At 38.4% G+C, this 26833-nt stretch overlaps 1 protein-coding gene across 28 annotated transcripts in view; it reads left to right on the top strand.

Moving 5' to 3' along the window:
* TRDN (triadin) overlaps positions 1-26833 on the top strand; it is a 286138-nt gene that overhangs the window by 189228 nt on the left and 70077 nt on the right. For 14 of the 28 annotated variants that reach the window (XM_081941056.1, XM_081941059.1, XM_081941058.1 and 11 more), the window contains 41 exons: positions 4486-4524; positions 5389-5421; positions 5540-5578; positions 6310-6342; positions 6447-6485; positions 7922-7954; positions 8066-8104; positions 8586-8618; positions 8739-8777; positions 8901-8933; positions 9038-9076; positions 9925-9957; positions 10238-10270; positions 10375-10413; positions 10730-10762; positions 10881-10919; positions 11042-11074; positions 11179-11217; positions 12346-12378; positions 12799-12837; positions 13235-13267; positions 13372-13410; positions 17858-17890; positions 18010-18042; positions 18308-18340; positions 19483-19515; positions 19869-19907; positions 20115-20153; positions 21159-21191; positions 21307-21345; positions 21974-22006; positions 22106-22144; positions 22471-22503; positions 22607-22645; positions 23642-23674; positions 23782-23820; positions 24960-24992; positions 25466-25498; positions 25603-25641; positions 26158-26190; positions 26294-26332. In XM_081941056.1, coding sequence (XP_081797182.1) covers positions 4486-4524; positions 5389-5421; positions 5540-5578; positions 6310-6342; positions 6447-6485; positions 7922-7954; positions 8066-8104; positions 8586-8618; positions 8739-8777; positions 8901-8933; positions 9038-9076; positions 9925-9957; positions 10238-10270; positions 10375-10413; positions 10730-10762; positions 10881-10919; positions 11042-11074; positions 11179-11217; positions 12346-12378; positions 12799-12837; positions 13235-13267; positions 13372-13410; positions 17858-17890; positions 18010-18042; positions 18308-18340; positions 19483-19515; positions 19869-19907; positions 20115-20153; positions 21159-21191; positions 21307-21345; positions 21974-22006; positions 22106-22144; positions 22471-22503; positions 22607-22645; positions 23642-23674; positions 23782-23820; positions 24960-24992; positions 25466-25498; positions 25603-25641; positions 26158-26190; positions 26294-26332 — 1467 coding nt within the window. The remainder of the gene's footprint in view (positions 1-4485; positions 4525-5388; positions 5422-5539; positions 5579-6309; positions 6343-6446; positions 6486-7921; positions 7955-8065; positions 8105-8585; positions 8619-8738; positions 8778-8900; positions 8934-9037; positions 9077-9924; positions 9958-10237; positions 10271-10374; positions 10414-10729; positions 10763-10880; positions 10920-11041; positions 11075-11178; positions 11218-12345; positions 12379-12798; positions 12838-13234; positions 13268-13371; positions 13411-17857; positions 17891-18009; positions 18043-18307; positions 18341-19482; positions 19516-19868; positions 19908-20114; positions 20154-21158; positions 21192-21306; positions 21346-21973; positions 22007-22105; positions 22145-22470; positions 22504-22606; positions 22646-23641; positions 23675-23781; positions 23821-24959; positions 24993-25465; positions 25499-25602; positions 25642-26157; positions 26191-26293; positions 26333-26833) is intronic. The other 14 variants (XM_081941060.1, XM_081941061.1, XM_081941051.1 and 11 more) reach the window with 13 other exon arrangements.

Here is a 26833-nt window from a genome sequence, read left to right as displayed (position 1 = left end):
CAGTAGGAGGAAACTTGGATTTAAGTTTGACTGAAATAAATTTCAATAAATTTCCCATGGGGAAATAAAAATTCTGCACAATAAAATGTTTGCAGTTCAGATGCAGAAATGTTTATTCAGAAGCAGTTCCTACAGAATTAGTTAGGCTGACTTTCACATATTTGTATATTTTATCATTAAAATCCCATTTATGTATTTTCTTTGAAATTGGATAAACATACCCCCGTCAAAATTGAGTTTCTCAGGAGGACTTACAAAATATTAAAATCATAGTGTATATTTAAACTAAAATAACTATAATGCACAATATAAACAATAAAAGTTCAGTTACACATTGATTAAAACGTTTCTGTATAGTGTGTTGCATGTTTATTTGCTTATTAACAGAGTAAAAAAATATGGGGAAAATATAGGTAGTATACTTTTGTAGTATAGTGTATACTATAATTTTTATTGAAGAAATGCTTAACGAAGTAAAAGCCATAAAAGAAAATAAAGATAATAAATTAAAAAATAGTGAAAAAATAGAAAAGGAAAAAAGGAAGCAAAGGAAAATAAAGATTATAAAGAAGTAACTTCCGATCTTCTTTACAATAGCTATAAATAGACTTTAATTCTTTCCATTTGCTAGATTCCACACACATGCATCAAACACAATTTTCAGAATGTGTTGACACTATAAATGGTTTGGATGAGCCTGGAGTCTCTGGACATCACTATTTATATGACAACTAAAGTCCATTAAATGTCTTTTTATAGTACTTCTAATATAGTTGTTTCTAAAAAAGCAAAAGGCAAGGGGAAAGGGTTATGCTGGCGCACCATTTCATATTTGGATCACTAACATACTTGAAAATTTTGCTGTAACTGCTCAGATATAATCTCAAACTTGCTTTCTTAATTCTTACCTCAAAATACTCTTCTTCTACTATAGTTTTACTTATGAGAATTAGCCATTTGCGCAAACAAATCAATTGAAATAATCATCTCTTGTGATTACAAGTTTCAAACTTTACAACTGCAATACTAAGTATATAGTAAAATTGATTCAATGATATTGAGACTTCTGAATGAATCAGGCAGGGGGAGCAAGCCAGCTACAGGAAGAAATCTGCAGGCTGATGAGAAAACTTCTTAATATAGAAGTAACACAGATGAGATTTGAAACAATGTGTGATTTCATAGTCTTGACAACATTTTTTCTTTAAAGGAAACAAAATATGTTTATTCTGTCAGTTTCTAGCAAAGCTACTCTAGAGACAATGCTGTGCTTTAGAAAATCTTTTCACAAGTTGCCTTGCTGTCAGTTGATAGCAAGCCTAGGTCTTTTACAAAGAAGGCTTGATGCCTTCCTGATTGTCTCACCACCTGTTTGAGATTTGGGGAGTTGATCTTCTAAATATTCCACAAGTAGCAGATGGGCTTGTCCCACCCTCTTCTGCCAGCATCCCTTCCCTTCCTGAGCCATCATCAGTATGAGTGATCTCTATACTCCTTCTGTTATGACACCCCACTGCCTTTTCAAGTAGCGTCAGAGGATGTTGGATACGCAATTTGTGATTTGGAAATTATGTAGATTCCACAGCCCATGCTTCAGGAAATGAGGCAAAACATAGCCTGTTTAGTCACAAGAAGTTTGTTAAAAGAGAGATATAACCATTCGCCTCATTTCCCCCTTAGTTCTACTGGAAAAGAGATGGGAGCATTCTGCCCCATGAATAACGGTGTGAAGTAGATGTCAGGCAATAATATCAGATAACCTCCATTATATCCAATTATGCTTAGAGTAAATCAGGGGTGTCCAAACTTGGGAACTTTAAGACTTGTGGACTTCAAGTCCCAGAATTCCCCAGCCAGCTGGCTGGGGAATTCTGGGAGTTGAAGTCCACAAGTCTTAAAGTTCCCAAGTTTGGACACCCCTGGAGTAAATCATGGAGAAAATGTTAATTAATACAGCAACAATTAAATATAATAAAATGTTTAGTCCATTCTATCACATGCATATTATTAATATATTATTTATAATGTTAATCAAAAAACTTAATCATATGATCATAATATAACGTTGAATTGAGTTCTAAGCTGTGTTGCAATAGTAGCAAGGCTTCAATGTGCATTGAGACATTATTTATAGGGGCAAATATTATTTTTCTGTCTATAGTCTGATAGAATAAAACTAAGGATTTCATAGCCTAGGCGATTTTTTGACAGGGCAGATGCAACACTAAATTGGATTAAGCAACCCACTGATGCAATTGCTAAGGGCTTAATGCCGGGGTGCCAGATCCTGTTTCCCCAGCTACTTACCAATCATTGTTTCTGATCCCATTTCTAAAACCAAGTTGTTATGAAAAAATAATTCTGTGCCTAATGAATGAAGGAAACTAGCAGGTAATAGAAAAATTTATCCAGCAATGATCATTGGATCTATATCAGCAGTGGTGGGTTACAGGTGGTACGCCCCGTTCCAGTACGGTGCTCCGGAGGGCCCTTACCTGTCCTTCAAAGCCGTCAGCGCTTCCGCACACGTGCATGGTGCATACAGCGCCTGGGCGAAGCTGCAACGTGCAGCTGGACCATTGCGGAGGCTTGCGGAAGCATCACGGGCAGCTACAATGCATGCATGCGCGTCCATGTGAGCGATGCCGGGCCCGTTCCAACCATAACAGTTGGAATGGGATCCTGAACCCACCACTGTATATCAGATATCAATATTGGTGTCATTACAGAAGTTAGAAACATAGCTCCATGTGTACATTTCTCATTGATTCAATGCATGATTTTGCCATATATGGTTAAACGGTAGAACATTTATAATGGTATTTTGCTCCCTACATGATCTCTTGAAACACCGATCAGTCATTTCTCCCATTTTAGAATATTCTGACATGCATAATAATTTAATATTAATTGGCTGTTGTGAGCTGCCCAGAGTTACTTAAAATGAGTGACTATATACATCTTTTAAATAAGCAAATAAACACTAATTTATTAGCTTGGTTTTCTTGCACATGACTTGTCTGTTTAGAGACAAGAGAAGGACCTTTATATCTCTCTATAGATGATTTGCCTCTATGGGCAATAGGTTTTTATTTCATTTTTATTTTTTTCTGTGGGGAGAGAAGAGGTTCTTGTAAGTAAGTGAGTGGGTTGGACAAGACATTTCTTGTTTGCTGGCATAGAAACAATAGTTAGCTGTCATTGCTGCAAAGCTAAGTTCTGATTCATCCTTGGTTCTCTATGAGCACTGTAAACTTACAAAAAAGCAAAACATGTCCTTACTTCTTCTCTCTTGGAATAAAACAAACTAACTGCCCTTTCAAAGTCTTAATTGGGGAATGAGTAAGCTCACTGTCTACAAGCTCACAGTCATTTTCTGTTTAATGTAGAAACACTACACTGCTTACTAAATACTCTGTAGGGCAGAAACAATGTCCTTGTTTTTAAGGTGACCAACCGTCCTCCTTTAGGGAGGACAGTCCTTCTTTTGTAAGTTCTGTCCTCCCTCGAAAAGTGTCCTCCTACATGTCCTCCTTTTCAATATTTGAAGGCTAATCTGTTGCACATTATGTGACATATTTTATTAAACAGTTTTTAATGGTGTTTTCTTTTACTTCATCGCAAGTATATTGAACAGATATTGAATCTTGTGTTGAATTTTTATCTAAAGAAATGCTAGACATTAAAATAGACAACAATTGTCTCTTTGAAGAAATTAGAAGACTGAATATATATTTAAATTCTGAAAAATTAATACAATGGGAAAATCAACATGTTGAAATTGATAAAAGATGGGTGGATATTTTCAGCCATTTCAAAAATGAACATATTCCATGTGAAAATTTATTTATACTTGTTCAATTTATGTTGTGCTGCCCTGGAACTAATGCAGCAGTTGAAAGAGTTTTTTTCAATTGCCAATGATTTTTTGACAAGTGAGAAATCAAGATTGAATGTTGATACTCTAGCTGAAGCACTTGCCGTAAAATTCAATATGAAGGATATTTCTTGTTCAGATATTTCCAATATATTGTTAGAAGATGATACATTGACAAAAAATATTAATTCAATGGAAAAGTACTCATTTAAATAATAATTAACAGGCATGTAAGCATAATTACAATATAAAACGTTGCAAATGTTTTCATTATGCATATATCATATTTTAGTGTATTATTGTTGCAATGAATAAAATATTTCTTTTATTTACGATATATTTTTTCCAATTTATTTGTCCTCCTTTTCATTGTAAAAAAGTTGGTCACCTTAGCATTTTGGACAATAGAACATGTTTTGTCCTCCTTTTCATTGTAAAAAAGTTGGTCACCTTATTGTTTTCCTCTTGCTTTCCAGAACCATACAATAAGAAAAGCTGATAGAAATAGGAAACTACTCCCCATTTTTCTCACCTCTGCCTTTCCAGAAACATATTGATATAGAGTGCCATTGAAAATTTAACATTATTCTTTTACCCTTTTATTTTAGCAGACAAGCCAAAGAAGGCTGCACATGTGAAAGAATCTGGTAAGACCTAGATATCCCCCCCCCCCCCAAAAAAATTACACTTTCTATTTTGAATACTTTGTATTAATTCATACAAGGTTGTTGATGTCAACATGCCATAGAAGACATTGAGTAATGAAATAAAATGACATGGAAAAATAGACTAAATCTTCTTCCTATGAGTTACTTAGGACTAATTCCTAAGGTCCCCGATCCACTGCCTCAAAATCATCCATATTCTGATCTTCACTGAATAATTCTTGCTATGTCTTCAATCCATTCACTGAGTCTGAATGAACTATGCCTGCTTATGTAATTACATTTTTCTTATTGTAATTATCTCCCATATGAAAGGCACTTAAAGGACACACTGACAAGTGTATCTAATGGGCTTATTATTTTCCTTAGAGAATTCCATGCTTCTACCAAACTTTGTTTGATAATTTGTCCATTTAAATGTTTATCCTCCTTTGTGTCTCATAAATAGTAATATTAACATTCTACTAATCAAGAATTTTATTCATTCTGTTACCCATGACAAGCATGGGTTTCTCATTTAATATAAATTTTGAAGAACAAAACCACAATTTACTTTGCTTCATGGCAATGAGGATAAATTTTCCACAGAATTGGAAGAAATAAACAATTCTGTTGATATTTGATTGGCTACTTAAATTTGGAGAATATGCAGCAATAACAAAAATAAATAAGTGGAAGAAAATAAGAGCCACTTAATCCCTTCTTTGTTTTAATTATGAAATCACAAGAATAATTAACTGGGATCTTGGTTTCTCATTTCACTAATGATATGTAATATATGGAATAAGCATACCCTTGTAGGCTCTGATGGAGAAATCATGTCCTTTTCTTCTTCTTATATCCTAGAAACACATAAAAAAGAAAAGCCAATAGAAATAGGTTAGTATGTTAATATTTTCTTTCTTTTACAACCCCAAAACATGATATTGGACATGGATAAGGATTATACATGTTCAAATTGTAGAATAACTGAAATCCTTATATCTTCTTCTTTTAGCCAAAGTGCCAAAGAAACACGTGCATGTAAAGAAAACTGGTAAGACTGGGGTAAAAAACATATCTCAGAAATGGTACTGTTCCCTTTGCATACTTAGTGTAAATTAACAGAAGATTTTGGAAATGGATGTTACAGATGTGATTACCTAATGAAATAAAGCCAAACATTTGCATAATAAATTACTAGGCCTCATTCACACAGCCCTATAGCTTTGGCTCCAACATGCTTGCCTTTTCTTGAGGAGATGTCCTCACATTGGATCTTGGTATTGAAGCCAGATTACTGGAAGAAGGAATAGAAATAAGCACAATTTATTTTCAAATCAGAAGATATATAAGCCTTAAGAAGAAAACCACAGAAACAAAAAAGAATAGATAATAAGAGTGCATTCTGCCAATTGAATCCAGAATCTATTCAATCCCAGATTAGTTTTGTTTATGGAATTCAAGTGACCTCAATCTGTCATTTGCTTCTTTGTTAAGTATTAAATTATAGACTGTTTAGTTTGAACATTTAAATGCATTTAAAATCATTTTCTGGTCATATAAACCTTAAGTTGTTTTTTTAAAATCAACAAAATGAATATGTGAGTTATGTAGTCAGAGGAGTCTCCTGAATTCTGCCTTAATTTTAATTGAGGAATGAAATCATTCTGTCTCTAAGTGCCTTCAATTTATTATTTCCTTCTTTGTTAAATATGGAATCATTCACTGTTTATTTTGAATACCCAAATGCAGAAATCAAGTTCAAACCTTCTTCTTATTTTCTAGAACCAGCCAAGAAAGAAAAGTCAATAGAAATAGGTAAGCATGCTCTTATTTTCCTTCATTTACTTACCTAAAAGTTGTTTTAAGTCTAAATATTCAACATGTGTGATAATCAATATAGTTAAATCTTTTCATTTCAGCCAAGCTGCCAAAGAAGGCTGTTTATGCAAACAAAACTGGTAAGGCTAAGGGGGGAAAAATCTGGGACATTCAACTTTCTACCTTGAAAATTAATCAAAGACTACAGAAGTGAGCGTTCTATATGAAAAGTTTTGAACTAGAATATCACATTGATAGGAGATGTTTCAATCTTTTGTCAACCATGCTAAATTGACTTAATGGGGAAATCCAATATTAAAAAGCTGGGGGAAATGTTGATATGGAAAAATTGGATGAAAATGGGAATATTGACTTTGGATCAATTGGTAGATGATGCTGGCAAATGTTTAACATATGATATGCTAAGGGACAAATATCATTTATTAGATGTAACTCAATGGCAATATTTACAGCTACAATAATTGTTAACAACATTGTTTGAATTAGCAGCGTTTTCACTTTCTGAGACACCTGAGATATGAGAACAACTAGTTAAATCTTTTAAAACAAAGAAACCAACTATTCATTTCAACAGATATTATCAATAAATCAATTCAATATGAAAAATGTAAACGATTAATGGAATAAAGAATTAGAGGTTCCTGTATTGCCTAGACAATGAGACTTAAGATCTATACCAAGAATATCAATAGATCTCAATTTACTTATAAAACCAAAAATAATATTTAGAATTTATTGGGCTCCATTACGTTTGTATAAAAAAGAATTGTGTAGGACAGCATTTTGTTGGGATGCAGTAATGGCAATGCTTCTTTAAAAGCATTAAATTTTGAGACAAAATAATGGACTACATAAATGTTAACTGTGCAACAAAAGCGGAGATTTTCTGAGGATAATATCTTAAATTACATACCTAGTACATGGAATTTGACAACTGAACGACATGGATTCTCCGTGCCTTTATTGTAGCTAAAAGACTGATAATGCAACATTGAAAAGATAAATGTGTGGCTTTGCTGGATTGAAAGTCTGATTACAGTTTCTACCTATGAGTGGATTGCCTATAGAATGTATACTTTGTGTGGATAAATATAAGAAAACATGACTCAGTTTTGCAAAGTATTGTAGATTAAAAAAAGGATGAAAGTCATATAAATGTATTAGAAATATATATACCTTAATAATGTTTGTATTAGATTATATATAGAACTGTATCTGTTTATTGTTCTAACAACTTATTATACTCTGTATCCTATTTTTTCTGTTGTACTTTTTCACTTATTTTTAAGCACTTCTTATGCATTGTTTTGATAATGTATGTATCCTTTTGTTCCTTTTGCTTTTTTCTGTTGTTGTTTTAAAAGCAATAAAATTATTTTTAAAAATGTAGATAGGAGGCTGCATTCTGTCCAATAGGATTAATTGGGGAATTAAAAAATTCTATATTTAAGTGTCCTCACTCTAACACTTTTTCTGTTAATCATGGAGTCACCAATTGTTTATTTTGACCAACTAAATGCAGAAATCATGTTCAAATCTTCCTCTTACTTTCTAGAAGCAGACAAGAAAGAAAAACCAATAGATCTAGGTAGGTATGGTCTAATTTCCCCACTTTTGCTATATGAAAGATGTGGTACGTATATTAATGATCCACGTTCAATATTTATACTAATCAATATTCTTAAATATTTCCTTTTAGCCAAGCTGCTAAAGAAGGCTGTGCATTCAAAAAAACCTGGTAAGATCTAAGTAAAAATAATTCCAGAAAATCCCATTTTCCACTTTGAAAATTAATAAAAAGCGACAGAAATGAGAGTTCCAAGAGAAGTGACTAATTGCTAAAAAAATATCAACACCAAATGTTTTGATTCCCTTCATTGCCCTCTCCCATGGGAAGAGATGGCCTATTCTATTGGCCCTCCCCAGATGACTGATGAACTGTATGGAGTTCTGAGGGAGCTTATGGTTTACTCTGTGGATCTGGTGGATGGTTTAGGTGAGGTCTCAGTTGTTGCCAGGCAGGGAGTTTTGACCACAATATCCCCTATGTGGCCTGTCTCTGTGCCAGGCACACTTTATTAAACGCCAAAGAAATGCCAGTCTGATTGAATATGGGGAATTGCTGATATTGCCTTGTATTTCTCCCCTCATCTTTCTAGTGTTTTAGAGGGAGGGTCCCACTTAAATGTTGATATCATGGTTTTCCTCTTACTTTCTAGAACCCCACAAGAAAGAGAAGCCAAGAGAAATGGGTAAGAGCTCTCTTATTTTGTCTTCTGCTCTTCTCTGGAACATATGGGCATTAAAGGGATATTGATTATTTTGATTCAATCTATGTCATAGCCCAAATGTTTGTTTGTGTTTTCTTTTAGTCAAAGTGACAAAGAAAGATGTGCATGAAAACAAAACTGGTAAGTGCCATGTAAAAATAAATGTAGAAAATTGCACATTTCCATTTGAAAAATTGTTATAAGGTCAACACAACTCTATGAAGATGAGATAAATAATGTTTTAGTCTTTCTCTTATTGTCTAGAACCCCACAAGAAAGAGAAGCCATTAGAAACAGGTAAACATGAATTACTTCCCCATGTTTGCTTATGCAAAATATATTAATATATTACAACTGTGCAACTTTTATGAAAGCTCAGTACTTTTAACTTTTCATTTTAGCCAAACTACCGATGAAGGACATCCATGTAAAAGAATCTGGTAAGATCTGGATCAAAATGGATCCAGCAATTTACACTTACCCATCAGTTAACACAAAATTATGATGATGAGTTGACTTGAAAAAGAGACTGTGAAAATAATAATAATAATAATAATAATAATAATAATAATAATAATAATAATAATAATAATAATAATAATAATAATAATAATAATAATAATAGAGTGCCTTCTGCCCACTCTTGGTTTTCTAGGACTCATCCTTGTCCTGCTTTCTAGATCATTTGCTCATCACTTATTGATGATACCAGTATATCCTTGTATGAGATCCTCTTTCTCCGGGCTCGCTTGCTGGAGAGGATGATTGAAGCTACTCCAGCTTATCCAACTAGAAAATTGTATTTTCTTTGAAAGTACAGAGACAGACCTCCTCCATGTCTGTTCTGTGTTGCCTGGAGTGTTGCCAGAATTCTGGGCTTTAACACCTATGGGAGGATCATATCAGTTGGTTATAAATGCTGTCCATAGTTAATTTAATTTTGACAATCAGAGATATTGGAACTTTCACACTTAAAGTTTATCATTTCTTTTCAGGCAGAGTTAGTCTACCCAATACCGAAATCAAAAATGAGTGTTAGACTGAAAAAATTGAATACAACTGAAAGGGATCTTGGAGGTCTTCTTGTCCAGCCCTCTGGTCAGGAAGGAGACCCTATAATGTTTTCTAAGTTGTAGTGCTCCCATCAGTAATCACTAGCCTTTAAATAGAATCTTGTGAGACTGAAAATATTTCTCCCCTCCTCTTTCTAGTCTTTTAGAGGGAGGGTCCCTTTAGTATGAAGGCCCAAATGTTGAAATCATGTTCTGGTTTTCCTCTTACTTTCTAGAGCCCCACAAGAAAGAGAAGCCAAGAGAAATGGGTAAGAGCTCTCTTATTTTGTCTCTGCACTTCTCTGGAACATATGGGCTTTAAAGGGATGTTGATTATTTAGATTCAATCTATGTCATAGCCCAAATCTTTGAATCCTTTTCTTTTGGCCAAAGTGCCAAGGAAAGATGTGCATGTAAACAAAACGGGTAAGTGCCACGTAAAAATAAATGTAGAAAATAAGCATCTTTGCATTTGAAAAATAGTTATAGGTTAATTCAACTCTATGAAGATGAGAGAAATAATATTCTGGTCTTTCTCTTATTTTCTAGAATCCCACAAGATGGAAAAGCCATTAGAAACAGGTAAACATGAATTACTGCCCCATCTTTATTTGTGGGAAACTTATATAATATAGTACAACTGTGCAACATTTATTAAAACTCATATTTTTAACTTTTCATTTCAGCCAGGCTACCGATGAAGGATATCCATATAAAGGAATCTGGTAAGATCTGGATCAAAATGGATCCAGCAATTTACATTTCCCATCAGTTAACACAAAATTATGTTGAACTGACTTGAAAAAGAGACTGTGCAAAAAAAAAAAAAAATTAAAATAATGATGAATAATAGAGTGCCTTCTGCCCACTGTTGGTTCTTCTCTTGCCCCGATTCCTAGATCATTTGCTGATCACTTGTTGAAGATATATCCTTGTATGGGATCCTCTTTCTCAGGGATAGCTTGCTGCCAGAGGGAGGGGCTCTTTAGTATGAAGATCCCAATGTTGATATCATGTTCTGGTTTTCCTCTTATTTTCTAGACCCCCACAAAAAAGAAAAGCCAAGAGAAATGGGTAAGAGCTCTCTTATTTCGTAAGATCCTCTGTGCTTCCCTGGAACATATGGGCATTAAAGAGATTTTGATCAGTGGATTCAATCTATGTCATATTCAAAATGTTTTTTTTCATTTAGCCAAACTGCCAAAGAAAGATGTGCACTTAAACAAAACTGGTAAGTGACGTGTAAAAATAAATCGAGAAAATTGCACCTTTTTGTTTGAAAAATTGTTATAAGTTAATACAACTTTATGAAGATGAGGGAAATAATGTTTTTATGTTTCTCTTATCGTCTAGAACCCCACAGGAAAGAAAAGCCATTAGAAACAGGTAAACATGAATTACTGCCCCACCTTTGCTTAGGTGAATGATATTAATATATCACATCTGTGCAACATTTATTAAAACTCAGTACTTTTAACTTTTCATTTTAGCCAAGTTACCAATGAAGGATATCCATGTAAAAGAATCTGGTAAGATCTGGATCAAAAGAGATCTACTTCCCATCAGTTAACACAAAATTATTATGAGGAGTTGTGTTGAAAAAGAGACTGAGGGAAAAAAACCAAATAATGATCAATAACAGAGTGTCTTGTGCCCACTCTTGTTTTCCTAGGACTCATCTCTTGCCCTGCTTCCTAGATCCTTTCCTTATCAGTTGTTGAAGATATATTCTCATGTATATCTTCTCAGGGCTGACTTGCTTTAGAGGCCGGTTGAAGCTACTCCAGCTTATCCAACTAGAAAATCTATTATCTATGAGAGAACAGAAAAAGACTTCCTCCATGTGTATAATGTTTTGCTTTTAGTGTTGCCCGCATTCTAAACCTAAACTTATAGCTCTAAACCTATAGAAGGACAATATCAATTGGTTATAGATTCCCTCCATGGTTAATTTAATTTTGACAATCACAGATATTGGAACTTTCACATTTAAAGTTTATCCTTTGTTTTTTGGGAGAGTTGGTCTACCCAATACTTTAAACCAAAACTGAGTATTCCCATCAATAATCATTAGTCCTTAAATAGAATCTTGCAAAACTGAAAGTATTTCTTTCCTCCTTTTTTAATCCTTTAGAGGGGGCGTTCCTTCTAAAATGCTACCAAGACTTCTCCCCCACTGGCAGACTAAGCTGTCTTTTATCAGAACACTGACAAGGTTGTTTCTGTCTCCCAAGGTCACTTCCACGTACCATTATAGTACAGTAATCTCCTCACAGCTTTACCAGACATTGTTTATTCCAGGACCATTTCATATATAGCTGCCTCTACCCTCTGTCCTCTGTTCTTATTCATGTAGTAGTCCTCCTCGGCTTTCCTCTGCCTGCCTGATTCCATTCCCCATTAGAAGCTTACAACCAAGGATGACTCCTTTCCCCCATCATGTTCCTCTTCCCTCTGTTGCCCTTTCCTTTAACTTTGAACTTGGCAGAGAGCATTGCTGCAACCCTTGACCTTACCCTGCAGGCTGTTCCTTATTCAACCTGCAGGATGAGGAACAAACCAACCAACCACTGTCTTTGTGCCAGGGGAATAACTTTTCCTTTTAGTATGAACACCGAAATATGACATCATGTTCTGGTTTTCCTCTTACTTTCTAGAGCCCCACAAGAAAGAAAAGCCAAGAGAAATGGGTAAGAGCTCTCTTATTTTGTCTTCTATGCTCAGTGGTGGGATGCTGCTGGTTTGGTGAGTGCACGCTTTGCACGCATGTGTGGTTTGTGCATATGCGCAGTGCTGAAAATGGAGCATTTGGAAGTTCAGCTGCTTACCTTCCAAGTCAGCAATGGTAAGTAAAACAGCTTGGGGTGGGGGAATCAGCTGTGCCACATGATTGATATGAGCTAGAAAGCAGGAAAGCAGGACAGGATAGAGCAGGGGTGGGTGGGCAGACCCAGGTCATCGTCGGAGCTACCAGTTCACCCAAACCGATCCGAACCAGTAGAATTCCACCCCTGTCTATACTTCCCATGAACATATGGGCATTAAAGGGATGTTGGTCATTTGTGTTCAATCTATGTCATATTCAAAATGTTTGAATCTTTTTCTTTTAGCCAAACTGCCAAAGAAAGATGTGCTTATAAACAAAACTGGTAAGTGCCATGTAAAAATAAATCTAGAAAATTGCATCTTTCTGTTTGAAGAATTGTTATAATAGCACTTAGCCTTCATAGTGAAACAGTGACCCTTAATAGGATCACAGTGCTTTACAGCCCTCTCTAAGCGACTTACAGAGTCAGCATATTGCCCCCAACAATCTGACTCCTCATTTTACCGACCTTGGAAGGATGGAAGGCTGAGTCAACCTTGAACTGGTGAGAATCAGACTGCCGAACTGCTGGCAGCCAGCAGTCAGCTGCTGGCAGCCAGCAGAATTAGCCTGCAGTACTGCATTCTAACCACTGCACCACCATGGCTCCAATATAATCAATTATCACAACTCTATGAAGACAAAAGAAATAATATTCTGCTCTTTCTTTTATTGTCTAGAACCCCACAAGAAAGAAAAGCCATTAGAAACAGGTAAACTTAAATTACTGCCCCAACTTTGCTTAGATTAAACATATTAATATATTACAGCTGTGCCACATTTATTAAAACTCAGTACTTTTAACTTTTCATTTTAGCCAAGCTTCCAATGAAGGATATTCACATAAAAGAATCTGGTAAGATCTGGATCAAAACAGTTCTAGCAATTTACAATTCCCATCAGTTAACACAAAATTATTATGAAGAATTGCTTTGAAAAAGAGCCTGACAAAAAACATTAAATGATGAATAATAGAGAGCCTTTCTGCCCACTCTTGGTTTCCTAAGGCTCATCTCTTGCCCTTCCTCTTAGATCATTGGCTTTTTGCTTGTTAAAGATATATCCTCATATGATATCCTCTTTCTCATGGCTGGCTTGCTGGAGAGGCCAGTTGAAGCTACTTCATCTTATCTAACTAGAAAATATCAACTGGTTATAAATGACTTTCATAGAGACAATCATAGATATTGGAATTTTCACACTTAAATATTTACCCTTTCTTTTTAGGGAAAGTTGGTTTACCAAAACCAAAATGGAGTGTTCTCTAAGTAAAGTACACTCACCATGTACTCAAGGGCAGACCTAATCCTATTGCGGGAGTACCCCCTCTCGCAGGTCTGCCCCTCTGCTCTTACAAGGGCCCACCTCGATGAGGGATACATCAATCCAGAGAGGTGGGCGAGGCGTGGCCTCAGGGGGTTTTTAGCTAAATTTCTGATTTGTTTTTAGGGGGTTCTAGGGTGGGGGGAGGGGTAAACAAGGCTGAGGGAGGGACCAGTGCCAAGCCGGCGGGTGCAGTTAGAAAGGAAGTGAGCGGAGCCATTAAGGGGGGGAGAGTAGCGATACTCCAGAAGAGGGTCTTTTCATTCCAACGGTCATGGGGAGGGGCAGGTGCGAGGGCAGACAGAGATCTCATCACCGGTTGGGAGACCACGGTCGTTGGGTACGGCCGGTCATATGTCCCAACCCCCGCAATCTAGGTGGTCAGGACCTACAGAGCCAGGGCCTGAGGCTGATGCTATGCAATGCCAGGTCCGTTGTCAACAAAGCCCCCCTCATTAACGATTTGGTGTCAGAGGGGGAGCCGGACCTGGCAGGAATTACGGAGACCTGGCTGGGCCACGAGGGAGGTCTCCCTCTCGTGGAAATGTGCCCGCCAGGTTACCGCGCATTTCATCAGTCACGGGCACTAGGCAGTGGTGGTGGGGTAGCGGTCATTGTGAGGGAAGGTCTTGAGCCGAGACAGACCACTGTGCCACAGATAGCCGGTTGTGAGTCCCTGTGCGTGAAGTGGGGCCCAGGGAAGCAGTTGGGCTTGCTGATTGTATACCTGGCTCCTCGCTATGCATCAGCAGCCCTGCCCGAGCTCCTTGGGGTGATCGCCGAGATGGCAGTTGAAACCCCCAGACTGTTGGTCATGGGTGACTTTAACTTGCCATCGGTAGGGGAGACATCCGAAGTAGCTCGGGAGTTCATGGCTTCCATGACAGCCATGGACCTGACCCAAATAATTCAGGGCCCCACACATGAGGGGGGACACACACTGGACCTTATTTTTGTCTCTGGCCAATGGAGGAGTGATCTGGGAGTAGGGGATTTAGCTATCACCCCCCTGTCATGGTGTGATCACTCACTTCTCCGGCTCGACTTTCCAGCCGCTACTCCCCACTGCGGGGAGGCAGAACCGGATTGTCCAAGATGGTTCCACCCCAGGCGCCTGATGGAACCTGACAGGTTCCAGACGGAGCTCGGGCCATTTCCTGTAGCCCTGACCCACACCCGATTGGAGGACCTAGTGGCCGCATGGAACAGTGCGGCCGCTGGGGCCTTGGACCGGGTGGCGCCTTTGCGGCCTCTCTTGCGGCAGCGAACCACCCAGGCCCCTTGGTTCACCGAGGAGCTGAGGGTGATGAAGCGCCACAAGAGACGCCTAGAGAGCAGATTGAGATCGTCACGCTCTGAATCTGACCGAACTCAGGTGAGAGCCCATTTACGGACTTACCTTGTGGCGTTAAGAGTGGCCAAGCGTCAGTATTGTGCCACTCTTATTGCATCCGCTGATAACCTCCCTGCCGCCCTGTTTGGTGACACGCTCCCTCCTTCAACAGAGGCCGCGGGAAGCCCCTCTGCAGGGCAAAGCAGAGGAATTTGGGGAGTATCTGCAGGACAAAATCGCTCAGATTCGAAGCGAGTTGGTCCCTGCTAGTGGTCTGGAAGGGACGTCAGAGGTGGGTCGTGAGGTTCCATTCTGGGAGGAGTTTGACTCTGTTGCTTCCGATGATATGGACAGGCTGCGTAGGCGACTTGCAGCCACCACATGTTTATTGGACCCGTGTCCCTCCTGGTTTGTACTGGCATCCTGGGAGGTCACATGAGGCTGGCTCCAGGAGTTAGTCAACGCTTCTTTGAGTGAAGGGTTCCTGCTGGCCGCCCTGAAAGAGGCGGTGGTGAGGCCCCTCCTCAAGAAGCCTTCCCTGGACCCAGCTTTACTAGCCAACTACCGTCCCGTCTCCAACCTTTGCTTTTTGGTGAAGGTTGTAGAGAGTGTGGTGGCACAACAGTTTGCACGCCACTTGGAGGAAACTGATTATCTGGACCCGCGCCAGTCCGGTTTCCGGCCCGGTCACAGCACGGAGACGGCATTGGTCTCATTGGTGGATGATCTCTGGAGGGCCAGACATGGGGACTGCTCCTCCATCCTGGTCCTATTAGACCTCTCGGCGGCTTTTGATACCATCGACCATGGTATCCTATTGCATCGACTGGAGGGGTTGGGGGTGAGGGGCACCGTTCTGCTGTGGTTCTCCTCCTACCTCTCTGGCCGAGCGCAATTTGTATTGGCAGGGGGGCAGAGGTCGACCTCGAGGCCGCTCACTTGTGGGGTGCCACAAGGGTCGGTCCTCTCACCTCTCCTGTTCAATGCATATATGAAGCCGCTGGGTGAGATCATTCGTGGGTTTGGGGTAGATTGCCATCTGTACGCGGATGACACCCAGCTGTACATCTGTACCCCAAACCACCCCAACGATGCTATCGAAGTGATGTCCCAGTGTCTGGAAGCTGTACGGATCTGGATGGGAAGTAACAGACTCAAGCTCAACCCATCCAAGACTGAGTGGCTGTGGCTACCGGTGCCCCGGTTCAACCAGCTTATTCCATCACTGGCCATCGGGGGCGAACATCTGGCCCCCGTGGATCGGGTACGCAATTTGGGTGTCCTTCTGGATGCCCGGCTGTCCATGGATGACCATGTGACAGCCATGGCCAGGGGGGCGTTCCACCAGGTTCACCTGGTGCACCAATTGCGTCCCCTATTGGACCGGAGCGCCCTTCGCAGTCACTCATGTGCTTGTGACGTCCCGGCTAGACTACTGCAACGCTCTCTACATGGGGCTCCCCTTGAGATGCATCCGAAGGCTGCAGCTGGTTCAAAATGCGGCTGCGCGGGCAATCTCGGGAGTCTTTAGCTACTCCCACGTAACACCTCTCCTGCGTGGGCTACACTGGCTGCCTGTGGCTTTTTGGGTGCGTTTCAAGGTGTTGACCATCATCTTCAAGGTGCTCCATGGCACAGGACCCTGTTATTTGCGGGATCGTATCCTGCCCCATACATCCCTTCGGCCGATTCACTCACATAGAGAGGGACTCCTCCGGGTGCCGTCCACTAGGCTGTGCCAGCGGGCGACGCCTCGGGGAAGGGCCTTCTCTGTGATGGGCCCGACCCTCTGGAATGACCTTCCCCCTGACATTAGAATGACTACGGACCTCCGCTCCTTCCGTCAGAAACTCAAAACCCACCTGTTCCAGCTAGCCGGCCTGGCCTAATTCCAGCTTCCCCACCTCAGTTTTATTTTTAAATTTTTATGATTGGTTTTATGGTCTAAGTTTTTAATTTTTATAAATTCGTACAGGGGCTATTTAATCTAATTTTAGCTATGTATACTATTGTTTGTATGGTTTTTTAAATTTATACCTGTACACTGCCCCGAGTTCCTTCGGGGAGAGGGGGTGGTCTAGAAATCTAATTAAATAAATAAATAAATCAGGAATCATTAGCCCTTAAAAATAATCTTGCAAGACTGAAAGTACTTATCACTTCCCCTTCCTAGTCTCTTAGAGGGAGGATCTCTTCTGAAATGCTTCCTAGTCTTTTTCCCCACTGGCAGACTAAGCTGCCTTTTATCAGACTACTGACTAGGTTGGAGGTCTTACTTCTGTATCTCAAGGTCATTTTCACATACCATCACAGTAATCTCCTCACAGTTTTACTAGACATTGCTTATTCCAGGACCATTTCATACATAGCTGTCTATATATCCCTTGCCCTTGTCCATATATCCTCCTCTACCTGCCTGATTCCATTCCCCACTAGAAGCCCTCAATCAAGGGTGACTCCTTTCCCCCATCATATTCCTCTTCCCTCTGCTGCACCTTCCTTTAACTTTGAACTTGGCAGATAACTCCTGACCACAGCAGCAGGAGAAGGAACAAACCACTGTCTTTGTGCCAGGGGAAGAATCTTTCCTTTTAATATAAACACCCAAATGTTGAAATCATGTTCTGGATTTCCTCTTACTTTCTAGAACCCCATAAGAAAGAGAAGCCAAGAGAAATGGGTAAGGGCTCCCTTATTTTGTCTTCTGCACTCCTCTGGAACATACGGGCTTTAAAGAGATATTGATCATTTGGATTCAATCTGTGTCATAGCTCAAATCTTTGAATCTTTCTCTTTTAGCCAAAGTGCCAAAGAAAGATGCAAACAAAGCCGGTAAGTGCCATATAAAAATAAATCTAAAAAACTGCATTTTTCTGTTTGAAGAATTGGTATAAATTAACACAACTCTATGGCGATGAGTGTTCTGTGAAACCAATGAATTAAAATGATCAACCTGGAATCGGATGTTACTATTTCTGGGTTTTATATTCAGAAGAACCTGCTTAATTTGGCTTCGTTTTGAACATCAAATTAAAGGTTTCACTGACTTCACTGGACATTCCAATGCAGAAATGTTTTGTCTTCCTCTTATTTCTAGAGCCACATAAGAAAGAAAAAACAGTAGAAATAGGTAAATATTCTCACCCCCCCCCCATTTTGCCTCCCTGCTGCCCTGACATGGTGTACTGTTCAAAGTTTATAGTAACCTAAAACAATAATTTTAACCAAGCTTTCAGAGAAAGATGAGCTTATCAAAAAATTTATTAAGATCTGGATAAAAATAAATCTAACAAAGTACATTTTCTGTAAGAGTGGTGTGTTTGTGTGAGCTGGAACTTGACTCAAGTTTCTATTAGTTGCACAGATTTAATATCTATAAAAGAAAAGAGAGTTGCTGAAAGACAATACTTTATAGGAATAGGCAAAGCTAGCTACATCCTACCTGGGGAAAAGTAAAAGAAAATGCATTCCATGCATATATTTCTGGAGCAAATGCAGAAAGAAGGGAACTCAGATTAACAAGCCTATAAAACAAACAGCAGGCTGAATGAGATAGATAAAAGAGGGAAGCAAAACAAATCCTGAATTATCTATGTATATCCAGCTTCCCTCTTGTGGTCAGTGAGTGAAGAGATGCTGAATAATCATTGCCATGGATTCATATCTCTCTTTCCACTAAGCACTTTTTACTTTTAGCGCTTAATATAAATTAACATGAGACAGTGGAAAATAGATGTGGTATAGGAAAAATGTAGAGAGTAAGGAAAATGACCTTGATAGTGGTAGGCAAACTCCATTGACAAGATGACAAGGTATGAAACATTTAAGTCCAGAATATCTAAATAACATTTGGTAGTGGCTCAGGCAGATGTCTCCCTAATTTATTACGGAGGAAGAGGATGAGATAGAACACAATCCAAATTGCAAGAATTTTGTTATTATAACCAAACTCAATAAAAGTAGTTTTAGCCTCCCTGTGGAATTGATTTTCTTCTTTGGGTCTACCTGGAAGAGGTGAGAAAAAAGTGCCTAAATGAATTGGTTAATGAGAATCAAGTTGGTGCAGTGATTAAGAGGTTGAACTGGCAACAGGGAGACCTAGGTTCAAGTCTATATTCAACCAAGGAGCCTGAGTAAATGACTTTGGGCCAGCCTGTCTGTCTCAGCCCAACCAACCTTAGAAAGTGGTTGTTGTGGGAAGAAATGGGACACTCTTTCACTATTTATTGTAATTTAATGCAGAAATCATGTTCTGGTCTTCTTAATTTCTAGAAACACGTAAGAAAGAAAAGCCAATAGACATAGGTAAGAATATTCATCCTATCTAACCTTGCCTTCAGTGAAGCATATTGAAATGCTATAATGTTTAAAGTTATCATTGTTCTAGCTAGGGAGAACTCGGGTGGACAGAGAGAGGCGAGCCAGGACTTCAAGCAGCTAACAGCTTTATTAAATAACAGGTTGCCAACGCGGCTTCACATTTCGCGCGCGTAGCTAACAGGCAACAGCTGTGCCCTGCTTTGACAGCCTTTATATATGCCGGGCTGTCAAACCGGGAACCAATCAGCATTGAGCACAGCGCCCTCTGGTGGAACGGACCAGAGGGAAAACTATAATACATAACAATCATATCTTAATATTTACACTTTTTATTTCAGCAAAGGTACCAAAAAAGGATGTGCATGTGAAAGAAACTGGTAAGCACAAGAGAAAAATCAATCTAGGTAATTAGAAGGGAGGGAGGGAGGAAAGAAGGAAGGAAGAAAGGAGGGAAGGAAGGAAGGAGCTTTTAACATTTAGTATAATTAGTAAATTTCAGCTTATTTTCTGTTGTCTTGGCTTCCCTGAAATATATTGATAGAACAGTTCTGAATGTACATAAATCCAATATCTTTGTTTTTCAGCACCCCAGCCCAAAAAGGATATCCATATTCAAGAATCTGGTAAGACCTGGATTAAAAAAAATAAGTTTAAACACTGTATAAATCAATAGAAGACTATGGATATGTATAAGATTTGACAAGTGAGTAATCAGTGAAATAAAATGGTAGATGGAAAGAATATAATGGTTATGGTATTGGGCTTACATCAGAGACCTGCACATTTAGCCATAGAAACCATGGTGGAGTTTCAGACAGTTTCTCTGAGTCCAATGAAGTGTTGCTATGGCAGAAATGGGAGGAGTGGACACTATGCATTGCATAGGAAGAAAAAGCAAAATATAAATCTAAGAAATAAAAGAAATTTTTGCCTCTATAAGAGAACCTTAACCAGTTGGAATCTGACCATTCTCCCACTCATGGAGAAAATTGCTTTCAAAGTGCTTTGTTGCTTTCCCTCCTTTAAGCAGGGGCACCAGAGATGAGATTGGCTCCCTCCTTGCTGCAATTGGCTCCCTCCTTGCTGCAATTCTGGAAAGCTATGAAAAAGTGGCTATTCTGGAGGGCCTTTTGGGGTGGATGAGTAGTTTGTGGTTGGCCAAAAGAAAGGTCGTATTAACAGATTAACAGAGTTGGAAGGGACCTTGCAGGTTATCTAGGTTATCTTGAAGGTTATATAGTCCAACCCCCCTGCCCAAGCAGAGACCCTACATCTGCGTCTACCTAGGATCGAACTCATAACCTCCTGTTTGTGAGACGAGAACTCCATCCAGCAATTGTGGATTATTTGTGGTTCTTTTGCATATTATATATATGGAATGTACTGCATTTCAATCCTATTAATGGAAAGAGGTAGGTTAGTCACTGTAAATTGGAGATGGAGGAAAGGAGGGAGGAGGGAGGGAGGGAGGATTGTTGAACCTCAGTTTTATTTTAATTGGTAAATCATGGAATTATTGTTTGTGATCTTGCTCTTATCATTTCACTCTTTGTAAAATATGGAATAAACACACTCTTTGCTATATAGACTCTGATGGAGAATCATGTTTTGTTCTTTCTACTTCTTAGAATTACATAAAAAAGAAAAGCCAATAGAAATAGGTTAGTATGTTAATATTTTCTTTCTTTTAAAACCACAAAACACAATATTGGACATGGATATGGGTTATACATGTTCAAAATGTGGAATAACTGAATTCTTTATATCTTCTTTTAGCCAAAATGCCAAAGAAACATGTGCATGTAAAGGAATCTGGTAAGACTGGGGTAAAAACATATTTCAGAAATCGCGATGTTCCCTTTGAATGCTTAGTATAAATTAACAGAAGACCGTGAAAATGGATGTTACACATCCTAAATGACTACCTAGTAAAAGAAAGCACAAAATATGAATAATATACTATATTCTTCAAACTGTGGGTTACCTAGGCCTCATCCACACAGTCCTGTTGCTTTGGCTCCAAGACTGTCTGCTTGCCATTTTTTAAGGAGATGTCCTCAAAATGGTTCTTGGTATTGGCACCAGATTGTGGGTGATCTAGAAGAAATATTTCCTTGATTACTGGCAGATAAGCACTACCATGAAAACATGAATGTGTTGCATTTTAGTCCTATTACTGGAAGAAGGGATGGCAACTGCTCAGTCTTATTCTCAATTTAGAAGACATGTAAGCCTTAAGAAGAAAAACACAGAAACAAAAAGAATAGATAATAAAGGCCATTCTGCCAACTGAATCCAGAATCTATTCAATCCCAGATTAGTTTTGCTTGTGGAATTGAAGTGCTCTCGGTCTGTGACTTGATTCTTTGTTAAGTATTAAATTATAGACTGTTTATTTTGAAATCTGGAATGCAAAAATCATGGTCTTCCTCTTACTTTCTAGAAGCAGACAAGAAAGAAAAACCAATAGAAATAGGTAAGCGTGGTCTTATTTTCCCACCTGGGCTTACCTGAAAGATGTGTTACAGGTACTGATTATACAGATTCAACATTTATCATAATCTTTTCATTTTAGCCAAGGTGCCAAAGAAGACTGTGCATGCAAACAAAACTGGTAAGACCTGGGGGGAAAATATATAAAATATTCCATTTGATGCCCTCAAACATTAATAAAAACTACAGAAATTAATTCCATAAGTAAAGTGAAATAAAACTTGAAGCATAGATAGAAGACTATGTTCTGTCCAATGAGATTATCTGGTCAGAAGTTCCTTTTCTATCTCTTGTTTTAAATGTGGATTTAAAAGACCTGCTGACTTAAAATGATCTCTCTCTATTATTTTAATCTATTTAATGTATGGAATTTTAAGCTCACACCTGCTTTTATTGTGCACCCTAAAATGCAGAAATCACATTCTGATTTTCCTCCTTTTTTTCTAGAAACACATAAGAAAGAAAAGCCAACAGAAATTGGTAAGCATGTTGCCACTGTATCTCCTTTAGTTCCCTGAAGCAAATAGTTTAAACAAGTTGTTAATGTTTATAATAACTGAGTACTTGTATCCCTTTATTATAGCCAAGCTGCCAAAGAGTGATGTGCACTTAAAAGAAACTGGTAAGGGCTGAATAAAACAATTCTAGCACATTATACTTACAACCTTCAATTCCTTCTATAAATTAACCCAAGACTATCAACATGAGTTTGCCTTGAAAATGTGCTTGATTGAAGAAATCAAATGTTAAGTCTGAGTAATAGAGTGCCTTCTGGCCATCCTTGGCTTTCTAGCACTCATCCCTTAACCAAGATTATTTGCTTACCATTACTTGAAGAAATGTCCTCACAGGAGATGCTCCAGCTTAGGGTTTGTTTGCTCCTGGAATTCTTCAGGTGATCCACCCATACAGTGGTGTTTTCCATCAGAAAACAGAAGCAGACCTCCTGTATGACTGAATTGGCCAAAGAAATAGTCTTTAGAATTGATAAACTATTGGATTCCAGTTATCCCACAAGAGAACCAAACCATCCCTCCTGGCCATGAATCCTTGTAAATCCAATGTCATGTTAACTGTGGCTACTAGAAAACTGGGATCTCCTGTTTGGAGGTAGTCCTTGCTTCTGTGTGGCTGGTAGGCCTTGGGCGGAATATTGAACTCATTAATAATCAACACTGGGTTTTCCCTAAATTTATTATTCTTATCTATAGCATATAGATTATAATCTATAATGTATAACCTAAAGTTTATTATTTCTATCTATAACCAACCTTAGTAAGACACTGCATGACACCTCCCTCCTGTTGATCTGAGCTTCTCTTCCATCACCTACCTTTTACCTCTTCTTTGCCTGTATCCTTCTCACATCTCACATCTTCCTTATACTTAGTCCTCTTCCCTTAAATGCCATTTCTCTTAAACCTCTGCTCATGGGAGAACTTGACTCTCACATCTGAGAGTAGAACAGGAAGAGGAGTTAACTACTATACTTATGTAATATAGGGAACCTTCTCTTTTTACATCTGTGCCCTAGATGTTTGTAATATATGGGATAATCCCACACTATGCAATGAACACTAAAATACAGAAATCATGTGCTTGTCTTCCTCTTTCTTAGAATCACAGAAGAAAGAAAAGTTGGCAGAAACATGTAAGTATGCACCTGTGTTTAATCTTTGCATCCCTGAAACACATGAATATAGATAACTTAGGTTCCAGATTTTATCATAATTAAAATGCATAATCTTTTTATTTTAGCCAAGCTGCCAAAGAAGGATATTCATGTAAAAGAATCTGGTAAGACCTGAGTGAAAACATATGCATGAAATTACATGTTTCACTTTGAACATTTACTGAAAATTAAGACAGATCTGTGGAAATGAGTTTTCCATACTTATTAAGAGACTAAGAAAAGTGACTAAGTAGTGGAATAATATCAAAGATTATTAATATACTGCATTCTTCCCACTATGGATTATCTAGTTAGAAAATCTCGTTCAATCTCTGTTTAATTGTCAATTGAGACATCTCACTGTCTATAAGCGATCTTACTCTATCATTTTATTCTTTATAAAACATGGACTTACTTTACTATAAAACGCTCTAGTGCAAAAACAATGTTCTGGTCTCTGATTTTCTAGAAACAATTTAACTATGTTCTTATTCTTTCCTCTTTGCTTCTATGAAACATATGGATGTAATATGCTGTTCATATATTGTTCTAATATTGGTTTATAATAAACCAATATTTAAAGGCATTTATTTTAGCCAAGCTGCCAAAGAAGGATCTGCATGTTAAAAAATCCAGTAAGACATGAGTAAGATCAAATGCAGAAATTACTTGAACATTTAGTATAGCATAACACAAGATTGTGGGAATGAATCAGTGGTGAGTTCTGGATCCCATTGCAACTGGTACAGTGCAATGGGGCTGGTGTCCACCACATGAACGTGCACCTCGCGCGCGCACACACCCGCAGTACGTGAATGCATCCTTACCTCTTCCGATGCCTCTGTGAGCTTCCACGATACTCCAACTGCTCAGCGGAGTGTTGTGCAGGCACTGTGCACTCCATGCGCATGTGTGGAAGCACTGAAGAGCTCAAATACAGGCAAGGAGCTCGGGCGGGTGGATGGGCCCTCTGGAGCACCATACCGGAACAGTATCCAGTGCTCCGGGCAGGCACAGGTACGCCTGTACTGGGGCGTACTTCCTGCAACCCACCACTGGAATGAATGTACAATATGAAAAAATAACTAAGAAGAGAAATAAAACTACTCCTTTCTGTCCTCCTGTTCCTCTTCCCTCTGCTGCCATTTCCTTTAATTAGCAGAGGAGAAGGAACAAACCACTATCGTTGTGCCAGGGGGTAGAAACTTTTCCTCCCAATGCCCAGATGTTGACATGATTGTCTGGCTTTCCTCTTACTTTCTAGAACCCCACAAGAAAGAAAAGCCAAGAGAAATGGGTAAGTATTCCTTTATTGTGTCTTCTCTGAAACCCATGGGCATTAAATGGATATTGATTATCTGTGTTCAATCTATGTCATAGTCAAAATGTTTGGGTTTTTTTAGCCAAAGTGCCAAAGAAAGACGTAAATAAAACCGGTACGTGCTATGTAAGACTATGTCTAGAAAATCCCATTTTCCACTCTGGACAATTAGTAGGTAAAGACATGCTGTGGAAATGAATGTGCCATAAAACTAGTGAATTATGCTGAATTAAAGTTGCAAAATTGGATGATAGACTACATTCTGCCCCCCCCTGGGTTTTCTAGTCAAAAGACCCCACTCAGTCCATGCTTCATTTTAACTGTCAAATTAAAATACTCTCTTAACTTCAAGGTATCTCAGTCTATGATATAATTCTATGTAGAGTGTCACCCACTGCTTACTAATAAACAACCAAATGTAGAAGTAATTTTCTGGTCTTACTTTCCAGAAGCAAGTAAGAAAGGGAAACAAATAGAAACAGGTAAGCATGCTCCTATTTTCCTTACTTGAAAAATTTGTTCCAAAAACTCATTATCCATATTCAACATTTAGAATAATCAATATATTTGTACCTTTTCATTTTAGCCAAGCTGCCAAAGAAGGCTGTGCATGCAAACCAAACAGGTAAGATCTCAGAGGATAAAACCTGTGAAATTTAACCTCCCATTTTGAAAATTAACAAAAGGCTCTTGTCAACTCTGCTTTCTTTTAATTAATCTTAAAGTGATCTCACTCTATGATTTTAACATGTTTAATGTATGGAATTAATATGTCAGGGTAATGATGATTTAATAGCTGACTAGCTGCTGTAAGGTTGTAAACTGACATGATGATGCAATGAGAATGAATCAGCAGTTATCACTTTAAGAGGCTGTCTATATAAGAGAGACCCTGTGAGGGCATCTCTTTCTCTCCATATGTGTTTCTGTGCTGTAGTTGATTATTGATTGCCTGACTTTGCCTAGCATTTGTATGTATATTCTTTGTAGATAAATCACTATTTGAAAGAAAAACCTCTATTTACTGTATTTTGCTTCTGGGCTGTCTCAAAAATAGTCACACTGTGTGCAATCTGACATAATATTTATTTTGTACTCTGAAATGCAAAAATCATATTCCGATCTTCCTTTTATTTTCTAGTAACACATAAGAAAGAAAAGCCAATAGAACTAGGTGTGTATGTTGTCATTGTACCTCCTTTATTTTCTTGAAGCAAATGCTATGGTAGAGTTGTTCAACATTTATAATAACTCAGATGTATATACTTTTATTTTAGCCAAACTGCTAAAGAAGAATATCCATGTAAAAGAATCTGGTAAGATTTGGGTAAAAACAAATTTAGCAATTTACAGTTCCCAATAGTTAACTCAAGATTATTGAGATGCTTTTGCTGAAATAAAATGTGAAAAAGTGTCTGACTGAAGAAATCAAATGATGAGGGAGGATTGGTTTTTTAACAGTCATTTCTTGCCCTACTTCAACGTAATTTGCTTGCTGTTGCTTGAAGATATGTATTCACATGAGGTGCTTCATGTTAGGGTTTGCTTGCTGCTGAGGCAGGCTGGAATCATCTTCCAGATGATTCCAGGAGGTCATATAGAAGACCTCCTATATGACTGAATTGGTAAATTGTTGTCCTTGTTTCTGTCTCGCTGGTAGGCTTTGTTTGGAATAATGAACTCATAAATCACCACCTCTGATGAATAATCCCTAAGTTTATTATTTCTATCTATTACCCTCATGGCAACCTTAGCAAGACATTCACTACCCCTCCCACCCAGTGGTGGGTTCCTACCAGTTCAGACCGGTTCGGGCC

This window comes from Natrix helvetica (assembly GCF_964273705.1).
Source record: "Natrix helvetica genome assembly, chromosome: 2".
NCBI lineage: Eukaryota > Metazoa > Chordata > Lepidosauria > Squamata > Natricidae > Natrix > Natrix helvetica.
The sequence above is the reverse complement of the archived record's forward strand: the minus strand, read 5'-3'. Positions and strand labels throughout refer to the sequence as shown.